The following is a 24,943-nucleotide window of genomic DNA, read 5'->3' as shown; positions in this document are numbered from 1 at the left end:
CTCTGCAGAGACGTCTCTGTATGGTCTATATTTGGTTGAAAAGTGAAAGTTGAAAAGCCGTCTCTTCAGGTCGTCTAAAAGACGTCTCTGCAGAGACGTCTCTGTATGGTCTATATTTGGTTGAAAAGTGAAAGATGAAAAGCCGTCTCTTCAGGTCGTCTAAAAGACGTCTCTGCAGAGACGTCTCTGTATGGTCTATATTTGGTTGAAAAGTGAAAGTTGAAAAGCCGTCTCTTCAGGTCGTCTAAAAGACGTCTCTGCAGAGACGTCTCTGTATGGTCTATATTTGGTTGAAAAGTGAAAGTTGAAAAGCCGTCTCTTCAGGTCGTCTAAAAGACGTCTCTGCAGAGACGTCTCTGTATGGTCTATATTTGGTTGAAAAGTGAAAGTTGAAAAGCCGTCTCTTCAGGTCGTCTAAAAGACACAGACGGTCTAAACTTGTTTTAAAAATTAGACACTAAACCCAAATGAACAATTCAAACATTTATTAAAAAAATACTACCCCATAACAAAGCAGGAACAGCATGCAAAAAAACAAAAAACAAAACAAAAAGTCAGCCCAATTGGCTCATTTGGCCTTGTAGCCGCCACCACCCGAGCGCCCAGGAGCATGTTTGAGATGGTCAGCAACCGCGTTTGAAACATCGTGCTCCGTCGCCTTCTTGTCCCAAGTTTTAACTGCAGCTGCAATGACAAAGAAAAACATGTTTTACCAACACAATTGATAAGACAATTAATATTTTAATTAATTTATTTATTTATTTAAATTTAATTAAATTAGCTTGAAACCATTTTCCAGGACATTTTCAGCTACCTCCCATTCATTCTTTGGAGAAGTGTAAAATTGCTAACAGTGAACTTGTCTCTTCCCTAGCTGTACTGTGAGTGAACATGGTGGACATCTGTAGTGCCCCAGGATGAGACAAACAAAGAAGATTGAATCCTGAAAGATGCAGAATGGCAGAAGGGGTGGATTACTGCCATCAGACATGTAAAACTGATTGGCTGGTAGAATCACATGGGGAGCTGCGCCAACTAGATTGCTGTTTTTCATTGGTTATGTTTACATGCAGACAGATAACCCTTTCTTAACCGGAATATTAGCAATAACCCAGTTGCGGACGGCCATGTAAACAACCCTTTTGAAAAAACAGAATATGCAATATGACCACTGGGTTACTACTTTTCTAACCCCAATATTTGGTCATGTATACGCCAATCGGGATATCCCCATAGAAAGGAATATTAATTTGTGTTGTGTGCATGCTCTATTCACAAGGAATCTTAGACTTTTGAGTCCAGGAACTACTTGTAAACATGGCAAAAACCCAAACCACACTTTTGGAGCAAGGAAGATAATATTACCTCTTGAATATTATGTGGGTATCAACGGGTTATTCAAAATTTTTCAGAAACCGAAATATTGACCTTAACCCGAATACTGACTGTAAATGTAGTCAATGTTACCCACCAAGACAGCATGGCAACAGACATGCATGTGCAAACCTTCTAACCTGTTTGCATAGAGAGGCAAAGGAAGGATAAAAAAACAAGGCAAATCAAGTTTTTCCAGGACATTTAACTGTTTTTTAAATTTTCCATGTTTTTCCATTTACCAGATTTACCATGTTTTCCAGGATGCGTGGGAAACCTGTGACAGTATATAATCTTATCTGTTTAGTTTTCCCAAACCACTGTACTGAACACTCAACAAGTGTTTGCCATTTATTTGAGTTGTGCACTAAACTGTTCATGGAGCTCATGGCCAGTCAAAATCACAACTTTATTGACAGAAAGGTCAACCTAAAAATATAATTTGTGCATACCAATCACAACATGGTACAGCTGTGTTGGCTTGAAGGCCCTCTTGGTCCCTTGGCCCTTCATATTAAACATGGCCATGATATTGTTGGTCATCAATCTGAAAGATGAGCATATGAGGTGTCTACAGTTAGTCTATTTTTTAAGGGAGGAGAGAGATGGTGAAGGAGAAATGGATGGAAGGAGGTAGGAAGGGATAGATATGTTGAGGGAGGGAGATGGAGATAGGGAGGAAAAAAGAAGTGCAGAGAGAGATGAGGGAGGAAGGACATATAGAGTTGTAGATCACAGCAAAAATGAGAAGAGGTGACAAGGACACGAGGAGTCATGCAACAGGCATCACTGTCAGAATCTGAACTGAAAAAATGACTGCTTGTGATTCTAATGTGTGGTTTGTTTTTATATACCCAACAATACCTGTCCATGATCTTCATGGTGCAATCTCTGGTGTTTTTGCCACCCACTTGGCTCAACTGGGTAATCTACAGAGAAAAGGAGTAAATATATTTTCAATATATTAATACATTTACAGCACCTTGCATGCCAGAATTTATAAAATTTTGTATAATGACTGGAAGTGGGTTGCACCAGCAGGCAGAGTGGTGGACAACCTTTTGGGGATCTACCGTGCCCTTTTCTGAGGCTGTACAGATCTATTATTGCAATCAGAGCAGACAAGAGTGAAAATCACCAACACTACTAAGGCTGAGTAATTACAGGTGATAATGGAGACATGGTATGGTCGATATTTTAACATCCTACTTTTAAATAAAGATCAGCTATGTGCTGCATTTGTTTGATAATGATAGGTCATCCTGGCCGCATCAAGTAATTATTATTAAATATGGCAACTAATTGGTTTTGAAATTTAAGACAGATGTCCTTGTCTGGGTTTTTCAGATCATCCAGAGATCTATTCAGATCTAGTAGTAGATCAAAAAGACATGGTTGCCCACCTCTGGTCTACCACACATGATGTCAAACATCTTAAAATTTTATTTTACCAGAACTTGTCGTTCGTCATCGTTTTTTATTTTGTCCTCCATGGCGTCCACCTCTTCCATACTCTCCATCCTTGTGATGTGGTAGGTTGACGCAATGGGGTCAGCCCCCCCAATTCGTTTAACCTCCTGCAATATCTCCACCAACTTTTTCAGGACACATTTCTGGAACTCTAAAATAGTAGAATGACATTTGAAAAGAGTGTTAATTCCATCTGAGAAAACTAGTGCCAGCTAGTTTTCTCAAATCCAGATCAAGATCAATCAAGTATCCTCAACTTTGTAAAATGCATTTATTTTAATTAATTTAATTTAATTAATTTTAACACAAACATCCATGAAGCCTGCAATTCAATCACTCCACACCTCATGTCTGTCACTTTAAGAACACAGTGAGCATTAGCAATTTGTTCAAACACGCTGTATCAAGACTGGACAACATGCCTCCGCCTACTAACATTGTAAAAGTGATGTCAAAATATCAAAATAACATCTGGCAGAGGTTTGAGAGCAGCTGTTACAGTTGTCAATAATGCTGTGACACACTGATTTTATATGATCAAATAACTAATTCTTACTAAAACTAAACTGATCAGTACAAAATAATCCAAACTCAAACTAACCCAGGATAGTCTGTGCATGCACTTTTCAGAACAAAGATGGAATAATGTCTAAGACAAACCAAGCAAGTTAACTTAAAATAAGTTAATGTAATGGCACAAATGATGTGACTCTCACCGACTTTGTCCCAAACATTTGGCCATGAATTAGGAAAGGTTGGGAATTACTGGTCTATGGAACAGCTTGCGGGAATGGATTCTTTTGTGCATATTAACTTTTAATTAGGGATGCACGATAATTATCGGACCGATAATTATCGGCCCGATAATAGGAATTATGACGTCAACCCGATAAATCCGATACAATTATTAATACCTCCGATAATCCGAAGATAGGATGTTTGTGTTAAAACAGCGGGTGGATTGGGATGAGGGACGTTAGTTTTTTTCTAGGCGCCTCCCGTTTAGCATGTGATGTGGTTACTGTGGTATCACAGGTTTCGGAGGAGGGAGTTAATCCACAAATCGAGCGCTCCCTTCTCATGCCTGGCTGTGACGTAGAGGCTGCGAGCGAGTGGAGGAGGAAGACTAGTAAACAAACACGCATGGCGTCTGTACTGTGGGACTACTTCAAAGTTTCTGAGGAAACTGAATCGTTTGCCATTTGTAACAAATGCAATGCAGAAGTTCCAAGACGAGGGAAAAAGACATCGAGCTTTAATACATCCAACCTTAAAAGTCAACTCGCACATCACCATCGCTACGACGGTGTGTTAAAAGCGTAGGAAGACGCCGGCGCCGCTAAAGAAGCAGCGAGCCCGTAGTTTAGCGTTTTGATGCACGGGTGAAGTAGCGGTCCTTGTACCTCGGGTCCAATATAGTTGAGAGATAATACAGTGGCTTTTCCTCGATGTCACCAAAACGCGTTTCCACTGCTTTTAACGGGGTTTCCTTTGATGTTTTCACTCCGTGGTCTGTTGGTAACGTTTGTTTTAGCAGTCGCGTCAGCGCTTGAATGGAGGGGATCACATCCGCAGTAGTGGCTGTTGCTTTGCTGATATTTCTGCCTATTACCGTAGTTTACATTTCTGTGTGGATCAGGACCAACAGTTTAATGTAGCAGCACTTGTGTGTGCATATCCCATGCTGCTCAGGGAAAGTTGTCATTGACTGACTGACTCACTTACATATTTATTTGAAAAAAATAAATATTGTCATTTTATTGAAGAGTCAAAACTGTTCTTGGCTTTCTTTTGTTCATAGTAATAATTATCATGTCACTGTGATACATCTGGTTAGGTGTTTGGTAAAAGGCAAAGCTATGCTAAATCTACCTAAGCTTAGTCATTAGTGTTTTTGACCTGAATTTGATCTGAATATACATTCAAAAACGAATAACAATATTATCGGTTATCGGTATCGGTATCGGTCCCGAGGAGCAGAAAGTTATCGATATCGGTATCGGCTTCAAAAAATCAATATCGTGCATCCCTACTTTTAATGGCTCAGACCATAAAAGTTAACTCTATATTTGTGTCCACAAATGTTTCATTCTACTGTCTCCAGTGTTTCTGCTAGGATTTTATTAAGACGTGGCGGACATGTGGTGTTAAACGTATGGGCTGTAATAACCTGCTTCCTTATTGATGCTTTTATTTTGCAAAGTCGGTGCCACGATCAGTTACATGTAGCAGAAACCATGAGATAGTTGTCTGTTGTTTACCTTATTACTCGCGAGTACCCAACCCAGCAGCACTCTGCTGAAGGTGGAGACATGCCGCGGTGGTGTATTTGTGACAATAAAAACAAAAGAAAAGAAATCTGAAGGTGCGGCGGTGAGGATTAAGGAATGGCGGCCCGCCACTGCTAAATGAACGTAGTGGAAACATTGGTCTCGGCCTGCAGTATGCAGCTAAATACACAGACAGTAGCTTCATGTATATCTACTATAGCACAATTATAGACAAATTACTTACTGGCCATGGACATTGGAAATGGATCCGAAGGGGTCCTTGGTGTCTGAGGCAGTTCTACATTTGTTCAGAGAGTAATAACAAATTCAGGTGAGATAATACTGCACTGTTTGTTAATAGGGTTGATAATAATATGCCCACACATAGATCTTCCTTGTGTTATGTTGAGATTATAACTGATCAATCTTACCTTGTCCAGATCTTGGCTGTCCTCTGGTGGCAGATGAATCACTCTCGTGACGGGACTTGGAGCGCTCTCTTCTTGATCTGGATTTGCCTGCAACACCCAGGGAACACATGTGACAGGAAGTCAGGAACATGCTTAGAATGCCCATAGTACATAGGCCAAGGGGGTGGATCACTACGCGCATACACAACTCATAGACAGCCGTATTGGGTCAGTCAACTAGCTTTGATTGTGGCTGCAGTAGATGGGTGATCCAGTCATGCGCACTAAAAACTACTCATAACTGTGAAATTTTCATTGTATACAGCTATTACTTTAACTAGATCGATTATGTTACTATAATGTAACTTTCATAGAAAAGTACAGGATTAAAATTAGTTCTGATTTAAAGTTGCAGTATCATAACTGCATTAAGCATTGATATTATAACTGATCAATCTTACCTTGTCCAGATCTTGGCTGTCCTCTGGTGGCAGATGAATCATTCCTGTGACGGGACTCGGAGCGCTCTCTTCTTGATCTGGATTTCCCTGTAACACCCAGGGAACACATGTGACAGGAAGACAGGAACATGCTTAGAATGCTCATCATGCTCTCAATGGACAATATTCCCACAATAGCAACACATAAGGTGTTTACACTATGTATGGCAATTGCTAATTTTTAACAAATTGATTATATTACCTTGTCTGGGAGTTGAAGTTTCAGGAAATGGTATCACAGGTGATAAAGAAGAGGAGTACCCTCCGTGTCCTACTGTATATAACACCAACAGGAGCACATGTTGGACATGAAGACAGAAACATGCTGCATGTTATATATGCACAGAATGTATACTGAAAACTAGGGGTGGGAGAAAAAAATCGATTCACATAAGTATCATGATTTTTTGCTTTACAATTTTTAAATCGATGTTTTTATTCAAAAATCAATCAAAAAATGTAAACCCTCTGAATCCCAAATCCCACCGGCGGGATCAAAATAGCACTTATTTTTAAATGACTGGCACTTACAAAACATTTGTCCTATCCAAAAACGGGAAAAACTGGCGTAATCGTCAGATTCTCACAAGCGTCAAGCGCAACATGTCTAAACAGGCCGGAGAAGACAGGATAATTTCATGAGATTTCATCAACATTGCTCATCGCCCTGCGTTCACACCGGATGCGAGAAAAATATTCGCTCCGCTCTACTCGCTCAAGTTTGCCTGCTGGAGTATTTGTTTTTACTTGCGGCATTTGCGCGAGTCATTCGCTCGAGTTCAATATTTTTAACTTGAGTGAATGGGCAAATGATTTGCAGAAAATAAACCGTTTGCTCTAGCTAAATTCTGTAAAAAAAAAAAAAAATTCTACGCTTCTTACTGTTTAAGGAAGCCGCCAATGACAGACATACGCCCAGGTTTGGCTACTCGAAAAATCTTTAAAATTTGCTTCCCATAGCACTGACTTGCAGGCGTGAAATGCCTGCTCAGAGCTGCTCAGCACCAATGAGCAGGCTCTTTACACATGCTGTCAGTGCCTTCAAGACTAATTGCAGGGCAAATTTACAAGAACTTCATAGTTGTTCTCTGTTACAGGGCAAACTTTCACAAAGGGCAGTTATAGTATTTACTGTAGATACTTTGTAAAGATTAAATGCATTTTCATAGCGTGTAACAGTGGAAATAAAATAGTTAAAAATATTTTTTTCTTTGATCATAAGACTTGTGTGCACCTTGAAATATGTTGTGCATAGTTATTCACAGTTTTTCATTGTTTTGATGAGAAATATTTAGAAAATTTCAATGTTCGTTTTTCTTTCTTGAATATATAGGCGATTGCATTCTGATTGTTATACTGCTCAGGAGATTATCGACTTTTGACTATCTAGTAACATCCGTTTGCGAAAAAAAAAAAAAACATCATCATGGTGTTAAAAATCAGCAATATCGAAGAATCGCAATTTAAATCGAACTGACACCCAAAAAAATCATAAAAGAATTGAATCCGGAGAAAAGCATATTGTCCCAGCCCTACTGAAAACATATGCTTACATTAAATAAAATCATAACACACTTAATGAATAATCTATATACAAGTCTGTATGATCATCTTACCATGTCTGGGAGATGAATTTGCAGATGCACCCGCAGGTGAGGGACTCCGAGAAGTGGAGTAGATTATATCACTCCCATCGTGGGATCGCTGCCCTATAACATCCACAAGAGCACATGTTGAACAGGAAAACAGGAACACACTTGAATTGATTAAGCACTGAACTGAGAAAAAAAATTGTTCCTTCCTGACAAAAAGGAGTCTTCAAAGTTCACAAAAAATCAACAAAGTATCAACAAACGACTGTCCTAAGTCCTGGAAAAGCACATTAAGAAAATTAAGTTCAACAAAAAACAAAAGTATATATATATAAAATAATAATAAGGACTCACAACACACAGGTGACCCCAACAGGGCTTGGACAACAGATCTTGGTACTAGGATTTTCAGCTCCATTGTCACCTGAGCATGGATCTGCCAACTCGTCCATGGAGGATCCTGTAATCAAATTTCAATTACCATGTATGAAACTTATATATGACACCAATTCAGATAACTTCACTTGTATCCAAGCTTTGAATTCAAGTAATATGTGTGCAGTGTGATTGTTTACACAGCAATATAAAATTATCTGTCATCCATCCCAACAATATCATTGATAATAGTTTGACACACTTCTGTTGAACCCTGGCCTATTAGGATAGCCCACTCAACTTACCTCCATCGGTGGCATCATCAATAGTGGCATGAGTCTTCTTCTTTATTTCTGGTGGCTTTGGATATGCCTCCAGACTGGAATTTTTACCTAGGTATAATACAGTAAAGATTCATACATCATGGTGTACAAATTATGTTGTAAAAAACTGCATATTGGAAAAAGCCTTTCAAAAAATCTTTTTTGTAATAGAGTCAAGCAATGTATTCATACTCACTTGATTGCTTTGCTGATGGCACATCATCTTCTGACATGAATTGTCCTGAAATCATTAGATAATTTAGTACCTTTACAAGTAAAACATGTATTAGGGTTGGGCAGTAATACAGTAATAAGGTATATGGCGGGGTCTTAAAAATAGCAACGGTATCAGTTTCAATACCATCATTAAAAAAAATACAATGCACTTATATAGGAGATAAGGATTAAATATTAAATATAATTTATTTAGTGGCAGTATTTCGTTCCGAGCTAACGAGAAGGGAGAGGCGGTAAATACTGACGAGGCAATTTGTAAATTGTGCAATAAGGACGCATCTCAGAAACAACAACGCACGCACTTTTCACACAGAGACTCCACATTATCTCCGCAGCAGCGGTTCACCACTTCTCCGCCGTTGGTTGTTCACACAGAGCCGAGCAGCTCCGGCGTAAAAGACGAACCAGAGTATAATTCACACAGTAAACCGCCGCTGCAGCTCCAAAAGCGGCGTGACGGTACGCGTCATGGTGATGACGTGTTTTTTTCAAGGTGTTTCCTGGTGTCCTCCTGTTAATCTAAACATGTACCACTGACTGTTTATAATCATGATGCTGTTATAATGTGTTGTGATTGAGATCCTGACCCACCAAACATCCTGGAAAGTGACAAAGTGACGTTTTTTCTCTAAATTACATAATTACATAATCGCCATCAGTAAACTGGACGCTGTCTGACTCTTTCACTGGCGGAGAGAGAGGCTGTTGGCTCGGGGGGAAAGATCATTGAAAAATCGCTGCGACAGACAGTTGATAAGAGTGAGTCGATCGGACCGACAGGCTGACAGACACTTCTCCACGTATAAATGCGGTATTATTTTCCTCATATAAGTTGCCAAAGACACGACCAGTTACTACGTTACTGTTGTTTGGTCCTGTAACGTTGCTTTGTGGGACATTTCTCTATATTTTGTTGAGTGATGGACCTGTTTAGTTATCAGACAGTGAACACCATCAGATCAACACACCCCTGCTCAGCGCCGCTGGCTTATCCGTTCACACTGGTTCGGTTCGCCAATACTGCTCACCATCGGAGCGGGTTTTCAGCACCGCAGGTAAAGTTGTCAGTCCACAACGTGCTCTGTTAAAGCCGGAAAAAGTGCTGCTCTTTGTTGTTATTAGAGTTGTTCGGGCTGTGATTTAATGTAATTGATTTGTGTGCGCAAAAACTGTTCTGGATGTTTATGTTAAAGTCCGTGTAAAGCGGCAAAAAAAATGTGTTATGAGTTTGTCACACCACAGTAACATGCATCATTGACCACTGAGCCAAATTTGAAAGATGAAAAAAATTGCTAAGTATATAAAATAGGGTCACAAAATCATGGAAAAACAAGCACTTCTCTCTGCTGTGAAACGCTGGGGGCGTGTCAGTTAGAGGCGCTGAAACCACGCCCACCGCGGGGGGGGGGGGGGGGGGGGGGCTCTGTGTGCTGCACAAGGACGTAGCCTACAGCAACAATGGAATCTCATTGATAGCTCATTTGAAGGACCCAGCCCTACCTGTTTGAGCCATCAGAGCCAGTGCTCAGCCTCATACGAATACAATATTTATAACATAAGCACACACTGACACTGGCGGGCACGTAATCACGGCCACCGGAGAGAGAGCACCTGCTGTCAGCGAGACAGAGAGCATCGGTGGCGGGCACATGATCTTCTCCGTCCCCGGCTTGCATCCTCCCGTCCGCCGCCAGCGGCTGCTACCATCACGGCCGCCGGCATTACGCGCCCGCCACCGATCCTCTCCGTCCGCCGACAGCAGGTGCTCTCTCTCCAGTGGACGTGATGGTAGCAGCCGCTGTCGGCGGACGGAGAGGATCGGTGGCGGGCGCGTAATGCCGGCGGCCGTGATGGTAGCAGCCGCTGTCGGCGGACAGAGAGGATCGGTGGCGGGCACGTAATGCCGGCGGCCGTGATGGTAGCTCTGTCCCGCCGACAGCAGGTGCTCTCTCCGAGGACGGAGAAGATTGTGGCGGGCACATAATGGCGGTGGCTGTGCTGTAACTATCGGGGGTAATGTGGACACTGCAGAGACGGGTGTTGGTGGTGATTTTGAACTCTCCACAGTAGCTCCTCTTGACAACATCGATCCACCATTTCCTTACGTTGTCTCGTAGGACACTTAAATAGGCTACCTGAGCTGTTACCCTGGCCTGCACACTGTGGCATCCAGGAAAGATGAGTGAGCTACGTGGAGGAGACATGGCTGGTTAGCTAGCTGCAGACTAGCATAAGCGATGCTATCCGAGACTCGAGCTAGCGGACAACCACCGAAGCTAATGCACTGTACGTATTTATACCGCTTCCGCAGCAGGGCGGCGTTTATGCTAATGATAGCCGCGTTACGTAACGCGGCTATCCTTAGCTTCGCGTCGGGGTTCCATACAACCTGTCGGGGTTTATTTCTCCCTAACAACCTCCGAACTATACATTATCCCTTACATGTAGCACACAACAGGAGACTCTCCGTGTCAGACGAGCTCTCACGTGCTGACTAAACTCAGTTGATAACGTAGCAGCGCGACGAGTCCTTGCTAGCTAAGCAGCTAAACTTTAGCGCCGCTCCGTGTTGAGATCCCGCCCCGTGTGGGTCACTGCACTGGTCAGGAGCAAACGCTGTTAACGACACCATTAGCTGTAGACAATCTGTCAATAAAAATCAGCCAACACTTCTCCTCCGATCTACATTGATCTCACAAGTCGCCACTGTTAAGTTTGAATGACGGAAATCCGTGGTAGCAACGGAGAACTTTAATCCATGCTGGCCCCACCGGGCAAGTGCTTGGAGCGTTCTGGTGGCCCGGACGGTTTTAAAAGTACGACCGGGCCACCGGCCATTTATATTGTCGACCCCTGTATGGCGCTAACATTAGCAATATAACCAGACCAAACTTCCGTTGAACACACATTTATTGTAGGCTATTATCCACATTATTCACAAAATTATAGAAAGCCAAAACTTACTTGTGTCTCCTCCGCTGCTCACCCACAAATGCGCCTAGATTATGAACCCGCCCTTCTCCTTCTCCACTCACCAATCACCTGCAGGTTTTTGAATTTTTTATTTTTGAGTGACCAATTAGCTGCTCCCGTGCATTACCGCCAAGATGTGGGTCATTCCTACTAGATAAATCCAACATGGCTGCCACCGCCAGGCTGAAATCATTTTTTTCAGTGTATCTTTTTGACTAAACAGGTAAAAACATGAATTAAATGTGCTTTTGTAGGTTTTCCTACATGAGCAATCCGATGGCATATTCAGATTTGAGATGTAATGTGAAGAAACTGCTTAGATATTGCAAAAATAGTTGTTTAGTGAATAACTACTCAGCTATTATTTTTATTATTAATAATATTTTTTATTATCAGGCTTATTTTACTTTGTATTTTCTTTTGAGGTCAAATTGGCTGTATTGGAACCCTGGTCATCCCCAATATAGTAATTCAATTAGTTGCATCTTGGAAAATGTCATTATGTAATTTCTACCGGAGCTCTCAGCTGACTGGAGGCCATCCTTACTCACTGTCATGAGATTTTGCTTATTGTTTTCCTGGCATATGATGCACAACTGTGGCTTTGATGAGATTAAGCTCTCTTGGGTATAGTCTATTGCTTCAGCCATGGCTTCAGTTGTCAATTGACAAATTCAGACCTAGTGTGAGTTTTCTTAGAATACAAATGCAAAGTCTAAGACATCGATATGTATTCAATTAGCTAGCTCATTTGAGCCTGTAACAATTAGCCAGCAACTAGCTGGCTAACATTAGCTAGTTAGTCTTGAGGGTGATATTGGGGGTGACCAAAATTCCATTACAGCACATTTGACCTCAAAACATACAAAGTAAAATAAGCCTGATAATAAAAAACATTATTAATAATAAAAATAATAGCTGAGTAGTTATTCACTAAACCACTATTTTTGCAATATCTAAGCAGTTTCTTCACATTACATCTCAAATCTGAATATGCCATCAGATTGCTCATGTAGGAAAACCTACAAAAGCCATTAATTCATGATTTTACCTTGTCTAGTCAAAAAGATACACTGGTAAATAGATTTCAGCCTGGCGGCGGCCATGTTGGATTTCTCAATTTTTAGGCATTTTGGGGCATTTTTGAGCTTCATATACAGCAGATTTGGATTCACCTAGATACCCCTAGAAATGTTGTATATTATAAATATTCACAAAATGCCTTCGGGGTTCTGATTTTGTGAAAACCGACCCTGTCTATACTATTCAGTGCCATTTCAGCTTGGTATATCAAAAAATGTAAAAATTTCTATAATTTTAATATTTCATCTGAAGGAAGAGTTGTTGAACTCAAAGGAAACTAAATAGGTCCAGCTCAGGATATTATGATTTGATTTTTCCTTTTTACCAATTTTTTCAACGTGACAGGGCTAAAATGTCCACCCTGTTACCGGACATTCTCATCTCTACTAATATTTACATTTTCTTTCGAAAAAAGTCATGCTCTATTTTGACACAAGATCTGATTTCCGTGCATTACTTCTCAAAATAAAGAGAATTTCAATAGAATTTTGTCCCACTTTTAAGTGATATCATTTCACCAATTCATATCCTGCAAATAATCACAAAGACACAATATAGTATATATAATACAAATATTTGTTGATTTTATATACATTTCATTAATGAAGTCAAGTCAATTTTTCAAAGTCAATTTATACATCAAGATTTCATCCTCCATGCCCACCCACATCCATACCAACACACACACACACACACACACACACACACACACACACACACACACACTCATAGAGCTCTTGCAAACAAAAGGATAGTTAGAGCACTGCTTAAAACTGCCATCTTAAATCTATTCAGGGTTACACAAAACAATTGCATTTACACTTGGGAACTGCACCTCTCACACTTAAAAAACACATGAAGTATAAAAACTGTAGATCCATTCCAGCAGGTAAATAACATGAGCAACACACACCCACAGCCACACACACGCACACGCACACACACACACACACACACACACACACACACAGTCACACATTCCACAGATAATCTGTTGCTCTTCTTTCTTTCAAAAGTCAAGCTTTTTGACTTTGCCTCTTTGAAAAGCCCAGGGTCGCCAGTGCAGCCCTCTGCAGCCTGTATTTTTTAGAATTTTCCCAGTTGTTCTTTTAGCGATAATTTGTTTCCCCCCTTCCTTGCTGGAGTTTTTGTATTTATTTTTGATCTCCTCAATTATTGATTCTGAAATCATAATACAGAAACACAGCAAAATTAAAAACTGGGTGTAGGAGTGGGAAATTAAAGAGCATTTTATCCAGTTCCAACATATGTTTACAGGTAAATCCACGTCTATTTTGGGATAAATTTGGACCAAATCGGATGGGCTAAAAGCAGCCCAATTTTCAACATGTATTGTTGGGCTAAATTTGGACCAAATCAGATGGGCTAAAAGCAGCCCAATATTCAACGTCTATATTTGGGCTAAATTTGGTCAAAATCAGACGGACTAAACGCAGCCCAATTTTCAACATGTATATTTGGGCTAAATTTGGACCAAATCAGACGGACTAAACGCAGCCCAATATTCAACGTCTATTTTTGGGCTAAATTTGGGCAAAATCAGACAGGCTAAAAGCAGCCCAATATTCAACGTCTATTTTTGGGCTAAATTTGGTCAAAATCAGACGGACTAAACGCAGCCCAATTTTCAACATGTATATTTGGGCTAAATTTGGACCAAATCAGACGGGCTAAATGCAGCCCAATATTCAACGTCTATTTTTGGGCTAAATTTGGGCAAAATCAGACGGGCTAAAAGCAGCCCAATATTCAACGTCTATTTTTGGGCTAAATTTGGTCAAAATCAGACGGACTAAACGCAGCCCAATTTTCAACATGTATATTTGGGCTAAATTTGGACCAAATCAGACGGACTAAATGCAGCCCAATATTCAACGTCTATTTTTGGGCTAAATTTGGGGAAATCAGACGGGCTAAACGCAGCCCAATTTTCAACATGTATTTTTGGGCTGAATTTGGACCAAATCAGACGGACTAAACGCAGCCCAATATTCAACGTCTATTTTTGGGCTAAATTTGGACCAAATCAGTCGGACTAAACGCAGCCCAACTTTCAACGTCAATTTTTGGGCCAAATTTGGACCAAATCAGACAGACTAAACGCAGCCCAATTTTCAACGTCTATTTTTGGGCTAAATTTGGACCAAATCAGACGGACTAAACTCAGCCCAATTTTCAACGTCTATTTTTGAGCTAAATTTGGACCAAATCAGTCGGACTAAACGCAGCCCAATTTTCAACGTCTATTTTTGGGCTAAATTTGGACAAAATCAGACGGACGAAACCCAACCCAATTTTCAACGTCTATTTTTGGGCTAAATTTGGACCAAATCAGATGGACTAAACTCAGCCCAATTTTCAACGTCTATTTTTGGGCTAAATCAAGGCAATGACGGACTGACCAGATTTAGCCCAAAAAAGAACGTCCAAATGACGTCTAGTGTTGGGTGGGTTGCCTTTAGCCTTTTATTCTGCATTGCTTCATCATTGCATTGCTTTAGTATTTCTTATTTTTCAAGACCAAGACAGACAGGGTGGTGAATCTGTGGAGGGAAATGGCCATAAGGGAAGTGAGTGCAGGCCAAGAGATCACCATCAGTCATGTCACAAAATCTGAAACATCATACGGCCTTCGTTTGCAAACAACGAACTTTACAGATATGGAGGTAGGCCTTGGGTTCATTTTCTTACTGTTAGGTGAGCTGTGATGTCATAGACACAGCTGTTAGCTGCAGGGCTGCAAGTGAGTTCTGACATTAAAAACACACAGCAGATTCTTGGGTCTTAAGTCATGCTGTATGTAAATGACAAAGACAGGCTGATGGCAAGGCAAGTTAATTTTATTTGTATACCTCATTTTTACAGTTTGTCTCAAAGGACTTTACATAGCATCATAACAAAATCCTCTGCCCTTAGACCCTCACATCCACCGATAAAAATCTGTAGATGTTGTTTACAGACAGCAAGAAAAACAGAAAATATTTAAAAACATAGAAATGGTTTATGATGGGAGGGAAGGCAGGGACAGCCTGATGGTGACCTCTGATGTCAGTTGAGTTGAGGATCCAAACTTGGTTTAAGTAGAAGCAACTCACCATGCCTACATGTTAGAATCTTAACATCCAAAACATATGAATGAATAAAATTCCACATTTACTTTTCTATTGTTCTATGCATTTTACTGTTAGTTGAAATTATGTCTGGCTTTCTCTGTTGAGATAATGTTTGTTTTCCCCTCAGATTGCCAGTTGCAGCGTTGAGGCCACAATTGCTGTAATGGGGGCCGAACCATTTGATGGACGACCACACATTTTCGAGGTCCTCCTGGAAGATGGCAAATCTGTTGAAATGGAAAAGAGTCTTTGGTTACAGATTCGGGAAAAAATGAAGTCCCCTCCCTAAATGCAAAAATAGTGGGGAAAAAAGTGATCTCTGCTGAGATCTAAAGCAACAACAACAAATTGAAATGCTCTGGTCTGGTGTTGATAAGTTATTAAATGTGATGAGTTGTTGGTTATTTAAAAAAAATGTGTATTGTAGGCTATTTTATTTGAATGTGTAATGTATTTTTATGATGTGACGAGTTGGTTATTTCGAAAAATAAATGGCTCTAGTTTATTTAAAAATGAATTGAATTTATTTATTTGTTGAATGTGTATTTTAGGCTATTTGATTAATTAAAACACATCTATGTGTTCAGGAAGGTCTCACGGTTCTGACCATGTAAAGCTTTTGCTTGTAGTCATTTGTCTGAGATTGGATGTGCTTCACACCTTTCTGTCACCATGGCAACCTCGGAACACATGCATGCACACTCTCTTTCTCTCTCATAGACACACACCTTCATACAGTTCAATACTTTTTTGTATGTACTTATATCTCCAGCAGGCCGGTGCTGAGACCTTTGGAGGGGCAGGTGCTTAAAAAGAAAAAAAAAGGGGCATAAAAACTATGTGTGTGTGTATATATATATATATATATATATATATATATATATATATATATATATATATAGCAGAGATCATAATGATGATAAGAAAAGAAAAAAAAAATCTCCACTGAGATTTGAACCCATACAAGAGAATTGCTCTGCATTAAAAGGCAGCTGCTTTACCAGTTGAGCTATATACATCAATTGTAATGGATTGATATGTCTACCATGAGTGGAGGCTGGTCCATAGAGGCAGATGAGGTTGGTCCTCTATTTCTGAGAGGCAAGAGAACGATCAATATATTTTTAAGAAAGAGTAACTGGTTGAAATAAACTTTAACCAAATAATTTATAATATATATTTTTAATCTCTTTTATGGAAGAAAATACACTAAATCCACTTAAAAGAGCTCAACAGCGCCGCCTGCAGGCGGAGGAGATAGAGCAGTCTGTGTGAAGAGCAGGGAGCTGGAAGGTGGGGGCTGAGGACGGAGGGCTTCTGTACAGAACACAAGATTGACATAAGGTTGGTCCAATGACAGTGCTCGCCAAACTTTCACGTGTGGTGGTTAGCGGTTCTGATGGTAAACTCATTCACCCATAAAAGACGTGCTAAACTTCTTCTGTAGGGTGTGTGGGACTCTTGGTGAAGCGGTTAGCGTAGTTGCCTACGGTGCAGAGGTACAGGGTTCAAAGCCAGCTTTGACAGCAGAACTGTCCACTTAATTACTTTTTCTTTTTTTTTTTTACATCCCACATGACAAAATGTCAATTGATGTGCACTGTCCCTTTTAAATAAACAAATAAATAATAAAATAATAATAAAGGTGCAGGCACAGAACCAGCCTGTTCTCAGGAGAGCTCAGCAGAGCTCATTTAAGCAACTTTTAGACAGCTGAAATTCAGGACCACGGATGGGTTTGGGGCAATGCATATTGGATACAGTATGGTTGGACCTCTGACAGCTGTGTGAAATTGATGGAAAAACAGTATAATATGGGACCTTTAAGCAAACAGTTTTCATCACACTTGCCAGGTTTCAGTCAGGCAGAATAAATCAATATGATTATCTGATATTAAATCATTGATTAAAACTGCTTTAGATGAGAGAGATCTAATCCACATTTAAATCTCCTATTTTGTTGTACTAAATCAGAAGTGCTCATTTTTATTAGGTTTTCTTGTGAAATCCCTCTTCTGTTTGACTGAGTTAATTGAAGTGGTCGGGGGGATAGACACAGTTCTTATGTGGTTTTGGGTGGGTGAATGCTATAATGGAGGTGCAGAGAAATGTGTAAGACTGCTACTCTGCTAACTGGTCTCAAAACTGGTTTGTCATGTTTAAGGACTACCAATGGAATCTGTTGTGATTTCCTGTCTTGTACTTCCTGGTCCTTGTTGTTTCCGCTGTCTTGAATCCCCCACCTTCTCGTGTTGATTACCCTGCCTGCCCTAATGTGTTTCACCTGTTCCTCGTCAGCTCCCTGCCTCCTTGTGAATATAGTCTGTGTGTTTCCCCTGTGTCTTGTCGGTTCATTGTTGTATTGTCACTCCCTGCATGCTGCACCACCCCGGTTATTTGGATTATTATTTGTGTTCCTGTGTCCTGCCTCCTGAGTCCCTTCGTGTTTTGTTTAATATCGTGAGTGTTTCTTTGACTGTCGTTTTTGCCCTTGTGGTCTGCCTTAGTTGATACTTTGTTTTAGTTTTAGTTTTGTATTTAGTTTATATTAAAATAAATCTTTTTTTACTGCATTTGGGTCCTCACCTGCTTTTTCCGAGTCCGCTCCGTGACAGAATGAACCGACCAAAAAAGGACCCAGCAGTCAATGGGCATGAAATTATACGTTGGTATCGGGACTTTGTGACCAACCCTGCTAGCAGGGCTCGCCAAATTGCTGCTAGCAAACTTTTTTTTCAAGCCTTAGCCACTGCTAAGCCACCGGCCCATGTCTCAGTCACAGCCAAGCTACCAGCCCATGCCACAGTTCCAGCCATGCTACCAGCCCAGGCCTCAGCCACAGCCAAGCTACCAGCCCATGCCACAGTTCCAGCCAAGCTACCAGCCCATGCCACAGTTCCAGCCAAGCTACCAGCCCAGGCCTCAGCCACAGCCAAGCTACCAGCCCATGCCACAGTTCCAGCCAAGCTACCAGCCCATGCCACAGTTCCAGCCAAGCTACCAGCCCATGCCACAGTTCCAGCTCATGTCTCAGTCACAGCCGAGCCACTAGCCCATGTCTCGGCCAGTGGTCCTCAGTCGGCGGCCCGGTCGACACCTGCCAGTGGTCTTCAGTCGGCGGCCCGGTCGACACCTGCCAGTGGTCTTCAGTCGGCAGCCCGGTCGACACCTGCCAGTGGTCTTCAGTCGGTGGCCTGGTCGACACCAGTCCAGACGGGGGGCCGTCCGGAACCTGCTCCACGCAGCCGTCCGGGAGTCAGCTCGTCGCCCCTTCCTATTCTGACGGGGGACCGTCCCACACCTGCTCCTCGCAGCCTATTGGGGGTCCGCTTGTCACCCGTTCCTGTCCCGACAGGGGACTGTCCGACGCCTGCTCCACGCAGCCGTCCGGGAGTCCGCTCGCCGCCCCTTCCTGTTCCGACGGGGGACCGTCCTACGCCTGCTCCACACAGCCTTTGCCTGATGCATATCAAATGCCCATCATCCATGACATCCCACTGGAGGGCGCCTCTTGGTTCAGTTCATTGGATTTGCAATCTGGATATTGGCAGGTGACAATGACGGGGAAGTGTTCTTTATAGACTGTAATTTCCACTTATCATGAGATGCAAAAAAAATTAAAAACATTAACAAGGGGGGAACAGTCGAATTGGATAAATCAATATTTTATGGCCTGAATACCGTAAAACAGATTTGATGCAAAATGTAAGTACATAAACCATTTCAGATCTGAAGGCATGTAATAATTGAATGTATGATAGAGTAGTATGTCTAACATTGAACCGAAGGAACTAACATGAGTGTGTATATGTAAGCTGTTTGGTTAGGCATGCATGATCAAAATCAAAACATACATAGGCTACCAAATTTGCTCTGAAACCACATCCTCAGAGCAAATGGTTAAATTGAAATGAATTAATGGATAAAGTTGTCGGGGACCGTTGAGATTTTTCACTCAAGGTAAAGTTTTCATCACCTGTTTGACTGTTGGCAGGTAAAAAGTGTTAACTTATGACTGGCAAATGGGCCTCTGCTTCTTTTCTTTCTCTCTTTTTCGCTGAGAGGAGACCGGAGCGTGTGAGCGCGTGGAGCAGACGGAGAGAGAGAGAGAAAGGAGGGGCTGTGAGCAGGCCTAGGTGAACGCGCAAACACAGAGCGAGCGCCTTCAAGTTTGTACTGTGTTGTTTGATTGACGTGTGATTACGTTAATTCTACTTGATATACATGCGCATGACTGGTGTTTGGTAATCATATTAAGGTGAATAAAGTATATAAAAAAATTATTATTATTTTGTAATAAGCTGAATAGGTGTAATGTTTATATTATTTGGATGGTGATTAAAAAGTGGCATTTTTGGCTGACTCTTAGTATGGACGAAATAATAGTCGTTCTGTTTTATAGGTGACTTGATGTGACATATAAAAAAATGTATCTCACCATTTGTGTTTTTCTTTCTCTCCACCTGAGGCGCGAGAGTCCAGGGAGAGAGAGCATAGCATCTAGGGTCTACCAGGGGACGGACGGTAATCACTGGATACCCGTTTACAGTGATTTCATTATATGAGTGTAGTCTGATTCAACGTTAGTTGATTCAATAGCTGTATTGTGATATCTGTATTGGTTTCTAATTGTAGAATGAGATAAACGCCGTGGGGCAGAGGATTGGGATATGTTAGAGACAGTTTGTTAGTTCTCAGTGGGAACCTGTGGACTTTTACGTCTCTATTTTAATTGTATCCTCACAGAAAAAGCTCCACTGTAATCTCACTTGGACACTGGATGGCCACTTGGCATTCAAAACAATTAATCAGATAGGAGTCCCCAGCACTAGCACTGTCAGATTACTCTAAAAATGTTGTGCTTTACGTATCCACATCTACTGGGGGTAAATTTGCACGTGCAGTTCTTTGTCAGCCAACAGGTACAGGAATGAGTCCTCAACCCATTGCCTACTATTCCACTGCTTACTCAGAAGTGGAACTGGGGTAACCACTGTGCCATAGAGCAATGGTGGAAGTCTATTTGATTTATGAAAAGGCATCAGCAGTAACAATGGGTTATCCTGTGACAGTCCTTACTCATTACAGTCAGAGAAATCTTTTGAATTAGGGTAAATACATCTTGACTTTGCCTAGACTAAGAGACTATCACAGTCTCCTGGTTACATTCCAACTCTGAAAGGTCCCATGCGTGAGTTAGTCATGTACTTTAATGATATGATAAAACCACCGGAGGTAAGAGATACATGCTAGTTGTTATGGACAGATTTTCGCAATGGCCTGAGGCCTATCCTACCAAGCGGAAGGATGCTCAGTCTGTTTTTTATCCTCAGATAACAGGGAAAAGGTTGTGAATAAAATGGTAAAATTAATTCTACAGAAATTGGGAATCAAGCAATGTTTAGTAACGGTCTACCATCCTCAAAGTCTATCCCTTTTGGAAGACAAAAAGAAGGCGTACGCCAAATATTTGACTAATCTACATTGGAGTATATTCACGTATGTCTCCGACAGGCTAAAGCAGGAGCAGGGGCTAGAAAGGCTTGAAGAACAAAAAAGAGACAGGGTGAAACCTGGACACAAGGTGTGTGTGAAGGTGTTTAGCCATATAGCCCATATAAGGGAGTAACTAAGTATCATTTTGCTGCCGAAATGGCTGAGCAAAACATGACCTTATAAGTACAAAATATAGCTTTAGGATAGAGTGCCTGGCAACCTCGCTCTTCCATTGGAGAGGACAAGGATAAATTTACTCAGGTGTCAGGATGAGCGAGAAGAAGGCCGATCAGGAAGTAGAGGGCTTTAAAAGACAGACATGTGGTTAGGAGAGTCGGATTTCCTTAGATCCGAGAGCAAGAAAGGACTTCCCAGGTGGAACAGGTGCAGAGACTCTAGGAAGGACTCTGCCAGGGATTCGGAACAACCGGGTGTGCACGCACGGTTTCGGACGTAGGCTTGATTTCTGTTGAAATAAAGATCATTCTCATTCCACCTGCCTGACTCCGAAGATATCACCAATCTATCACATCTTTGGAGAGTTTGCCTAAGAAACTACAGCAACATTAAATTGATTTTGTGACAACAAAAGAAAATAGATATAGTCCAGAAGCACAGCATTAAAATTCAGAACGCTGTCATTGTCAGTGGAATAGTGGGGGATGAAAAAGATGAGGTTGAGAGGTTGTGGATTTTCTAAAACAATATGGTTCCATTAAAAGAATCATAAAAGAAGATGATGTTTTTTGAAAACATAATTATTGAGTTCAACACAGCAAATGCAGTTGAAACCTTAGAACCGCTATTTCTTTATAAATGTAGGTAGTGAAAGTGGGATTGCCTACTTTGTACAGTCTTTTGCTAGTGTTTACACATGGGCTAAGGGAAATACCACAACTAAATCATATCTTGCTGAACTTAGAGCGCTTGCTAAATTGAGTGGGAGGGATTATGCTGAGGTTATCAAAGACATGATGTCCCAAATAAGCGAGTCCATCACTGATCTTACACCCCTTACGCATGAGAAGGAGGAGTTAGTAAAAACTTCAGTCCAGTCTCCCCCAGGTAATTTCCCTGTTAAAGCTGCTCAATCAGATGTTGACAAATCCCCACCTGTAGTTAAACACAGTGAAATCTCAAACATTCCTGCCATTTCTGCACATGATCTCAGCCCACCTGAAGTTCAGAGAGTCGTGGTGGAGCATATTGTGAAGAGGGAAGACAGTGCCTTACAGATGCAATCCTCAATGAGACTTTGTGCCTTCTCTGAATGTTGTCTCTTTATGGTCTAATGTGGAGGTGGGCGTGGTGGCGGTTGTGTGTGTCTGTGTTTTAGAAAGAAATTAAAAATAAAAGAACCCCTAAGAACGGTCAACCTTTGTCTCTGGTCTCTGAGCTGTACGAACCCTGGGTGGCAATGGTCTATGCCACATGCAAGTACACTATATTGCACTTAAGTTCATAGCCGAGTCAAGGCAGGTGAGCGAATACTTTTGGCAATATAGTGATATAGTGTATGATAAACAATATGTCTGCTCTTATGGGAGGTGGTGTTACAGCCCTCTTGCTCTATGGGTGCTTGTTTTTTTTCTTCACTCTGCTCTCTCTTCAAGTTCCGCCATCCCCCTCCCTACATCTGCTTGGATCGCATCTGAAACCACTCCTAAATCAAGCCTATGATATAAAGTCTGGCGGAGACTGCAAAGTGGAGCAGAATACAGCGTCGGTGCTTGGTGCTGTCCCTTGTTAGCCCTGCACTCACCAGACTTTATCAGTTGTTTGAGTATGTGACATACCCTAACAACATACACCAAAACATGTTGGTTGCCTACAGCTAATTCAGGCTTAACCATAAATTTAGCAAATCAGAAAATGCTCATAATACATTTGTAGTGGCTGTTTGGGCTCTTTTGGAAAGCCCTCACCAACTGTTTCATGTTGGTCCTTTAGACATCAGGACTGAATGTGGTTGAAATTTCTAGGGAGACTGGGCTTGATTGTATTGATAATTAATGTATCAGCTCAACATAAGTGCCCATCCAAATTCAAATCAAGAATGTTGTGATTTATGTTTGAATCCCTAAACAAGGGGCATTACAGATGTAGGTGTTTTTTATTCAAATATTGTATTAATATATCAGGGAAGCTGTGAGTTACATAAGCTTTGTGTTGTAATACTACAATACTGATTTAAACATGTCTAAATTAGTATCATCGGGCAAATAGAAACCTTGATAGTCATGGTTCTTCCTTGTTCATTTCCAGCAACATCAATGGCACTATTCAGTGTGATCCTGAGGTGACAGTGCTCATCAGCCCATTATACTCTGTTTTATTTTAGCAGTTATTCACACACACTGCACTGCAAACTTAAATGTATCTCAACATTACCTGGAGTTACTGTATGCAAGTTTGCAAATATCTGAATCATTAGAATCTTTACCCAGCCAACTCCCTATGATCTGAAATGAGAGGAAAGGCGATAGGGTTGTACTGATAGGTGATGATCACTGGGATCAAGTCAAGACCCTAGTTGTCACGATCTGTGTTTTGTCCTCGTTCGATTTCCTGTTTCATTTTGTAATTTTGTCCCCTGTGTGATTTCCTGTCTTGTACTTCCTGGTCCTTGATGTTTCCGCTGTCTTGACTCCCCCACCCTCTCGTGATGATTACCCTACCTGCCCTAATGTGTTTCACCTGTCCCTCGTCAGCTCCCTGCCTCCCTGTGTATGTAGTCTGCATGTTCCCCCTGTCTCGCTGTCACGTCATTGTATTATGTCACTCCCTGCTTGCTGCACCACCCCGGTTATTTGGATTATTTGTGTTCCTGTGTCCTGCCTCCCGAGCCCCTTCGTGTTTTGTTAAATTTTGTAAGTGTTTCTTTGTCTGCCGTTTTTGCCTTTATGGACTTCTTAGTTGATACTTTGTTTTAGTTTGTTTTGTTTTGTATTTAGTTTATAATTGAAATAAATCCTTTTTTTTCCCCCACTGCATTTGGGTCCTCACCTCCTTTTTCCCCGAGTCCGCGCCGTGACAGAACGAAGGATCTTGACATGACAATAGACGTAACGAACTGGCACAACACAAGGGGAGACGCAGACTTAAATACACAGAGGGATAACGAGCAACAAGTGAAAACAATCAGGGATCGGGGATGACATCAGACATCAGAGTTATTTTCAAAATAAAACAGGAAATGACAAGACAAAAACCAAGACGAGACAATACCTTACCGGCGTGACAGTAGCTTGGCTGGGACTGCAGCATGGGCTGGTAGCTTGGCTGGGACTGCAGCATGAGCTGGTAGCCTGGCTGGGACTGTGGCATGGGCTGGTAGCTTGGCTAGGACTGAGACATGGTCTGGTAATCTCAATCCCTTGCCCTTGTCAGGGCTGACTCCCTTTCTTCCTCTCCGTCAGCATGCTTGTGCTCTGCCTGGAGACATCGACGTTTATAAGACACCTCACAGAGCTCATGTGTAGAGCCACATAAAAAAAAGGCTGCTGGATCCATGACGTGGCTGCTGTTTTGCCTCTGCTGTGTCCTTACTGGCCAGTTCGTACTGTCAGGTTACGGGCAAGGAGGGAGGACTCAGATGCAGAGGCAGAATGAACAGGTCTTCATTTAAAAAAAAATCATAAGGTGTAAAAAGTGCAAAACAAAAGATCACTCCACAGGAGGAAAAAACGAGACTACAAACAAACAA

General features: G+C 41.5%; 1 protein-coding gene across 1 annotated transcript; it reads right to left on the bottom strand.

The window, feature by feature from the left end:
• Positions 1–333: 333 nt before the first annotated feature.
• On the bottom strand, positions 334–24,564 carry LOC311015251 (uncharacterized protein; the record flags this gene model as incomplete). Its single annotated transcript, XM_084012380.1, has 12 exons — positions 334–684; positions 1,827–1,921; positions 2,239–2,303; positions 2,826–2,995; positions 5,359–5,412; positions 5,546–5,632; positions 5,986–6,072; positions 6,227–6,295; positions 7,641–7,825; positions 10,123–10,500; positions 24,244–24,310; positions 24,471–24,564. The coding sequence occupies 12 exons, from the start codon at positions 24,562–24,564 to the stop codon at positions 569–571; spliced, it is 1,467 nt and encodes a 488-aa protein (XP_083868506.1). The 3' UTR covers positions 334–568.
• Between the last annotated feature and the right edge of the window lie 379 nt (positions 24,565–24,943).

The sequence above is a fragment of the Eutrigla gurnardus genome, assembly GCF_963514095.1.
Source record: "Eutrigla gurnardus genome assembly, chromosome: 6".
Classification (NCBI taxonomy): domain Eukaryota; kingdom Metazoa; phylum Chordata; class Actinopteri; order Perciformes; family Triglidae; genus Eutrigla; species Eutrigla gurnardus.
This window is presented reverse-complemented; position numbering and strand designations above follow the sequence as displayed.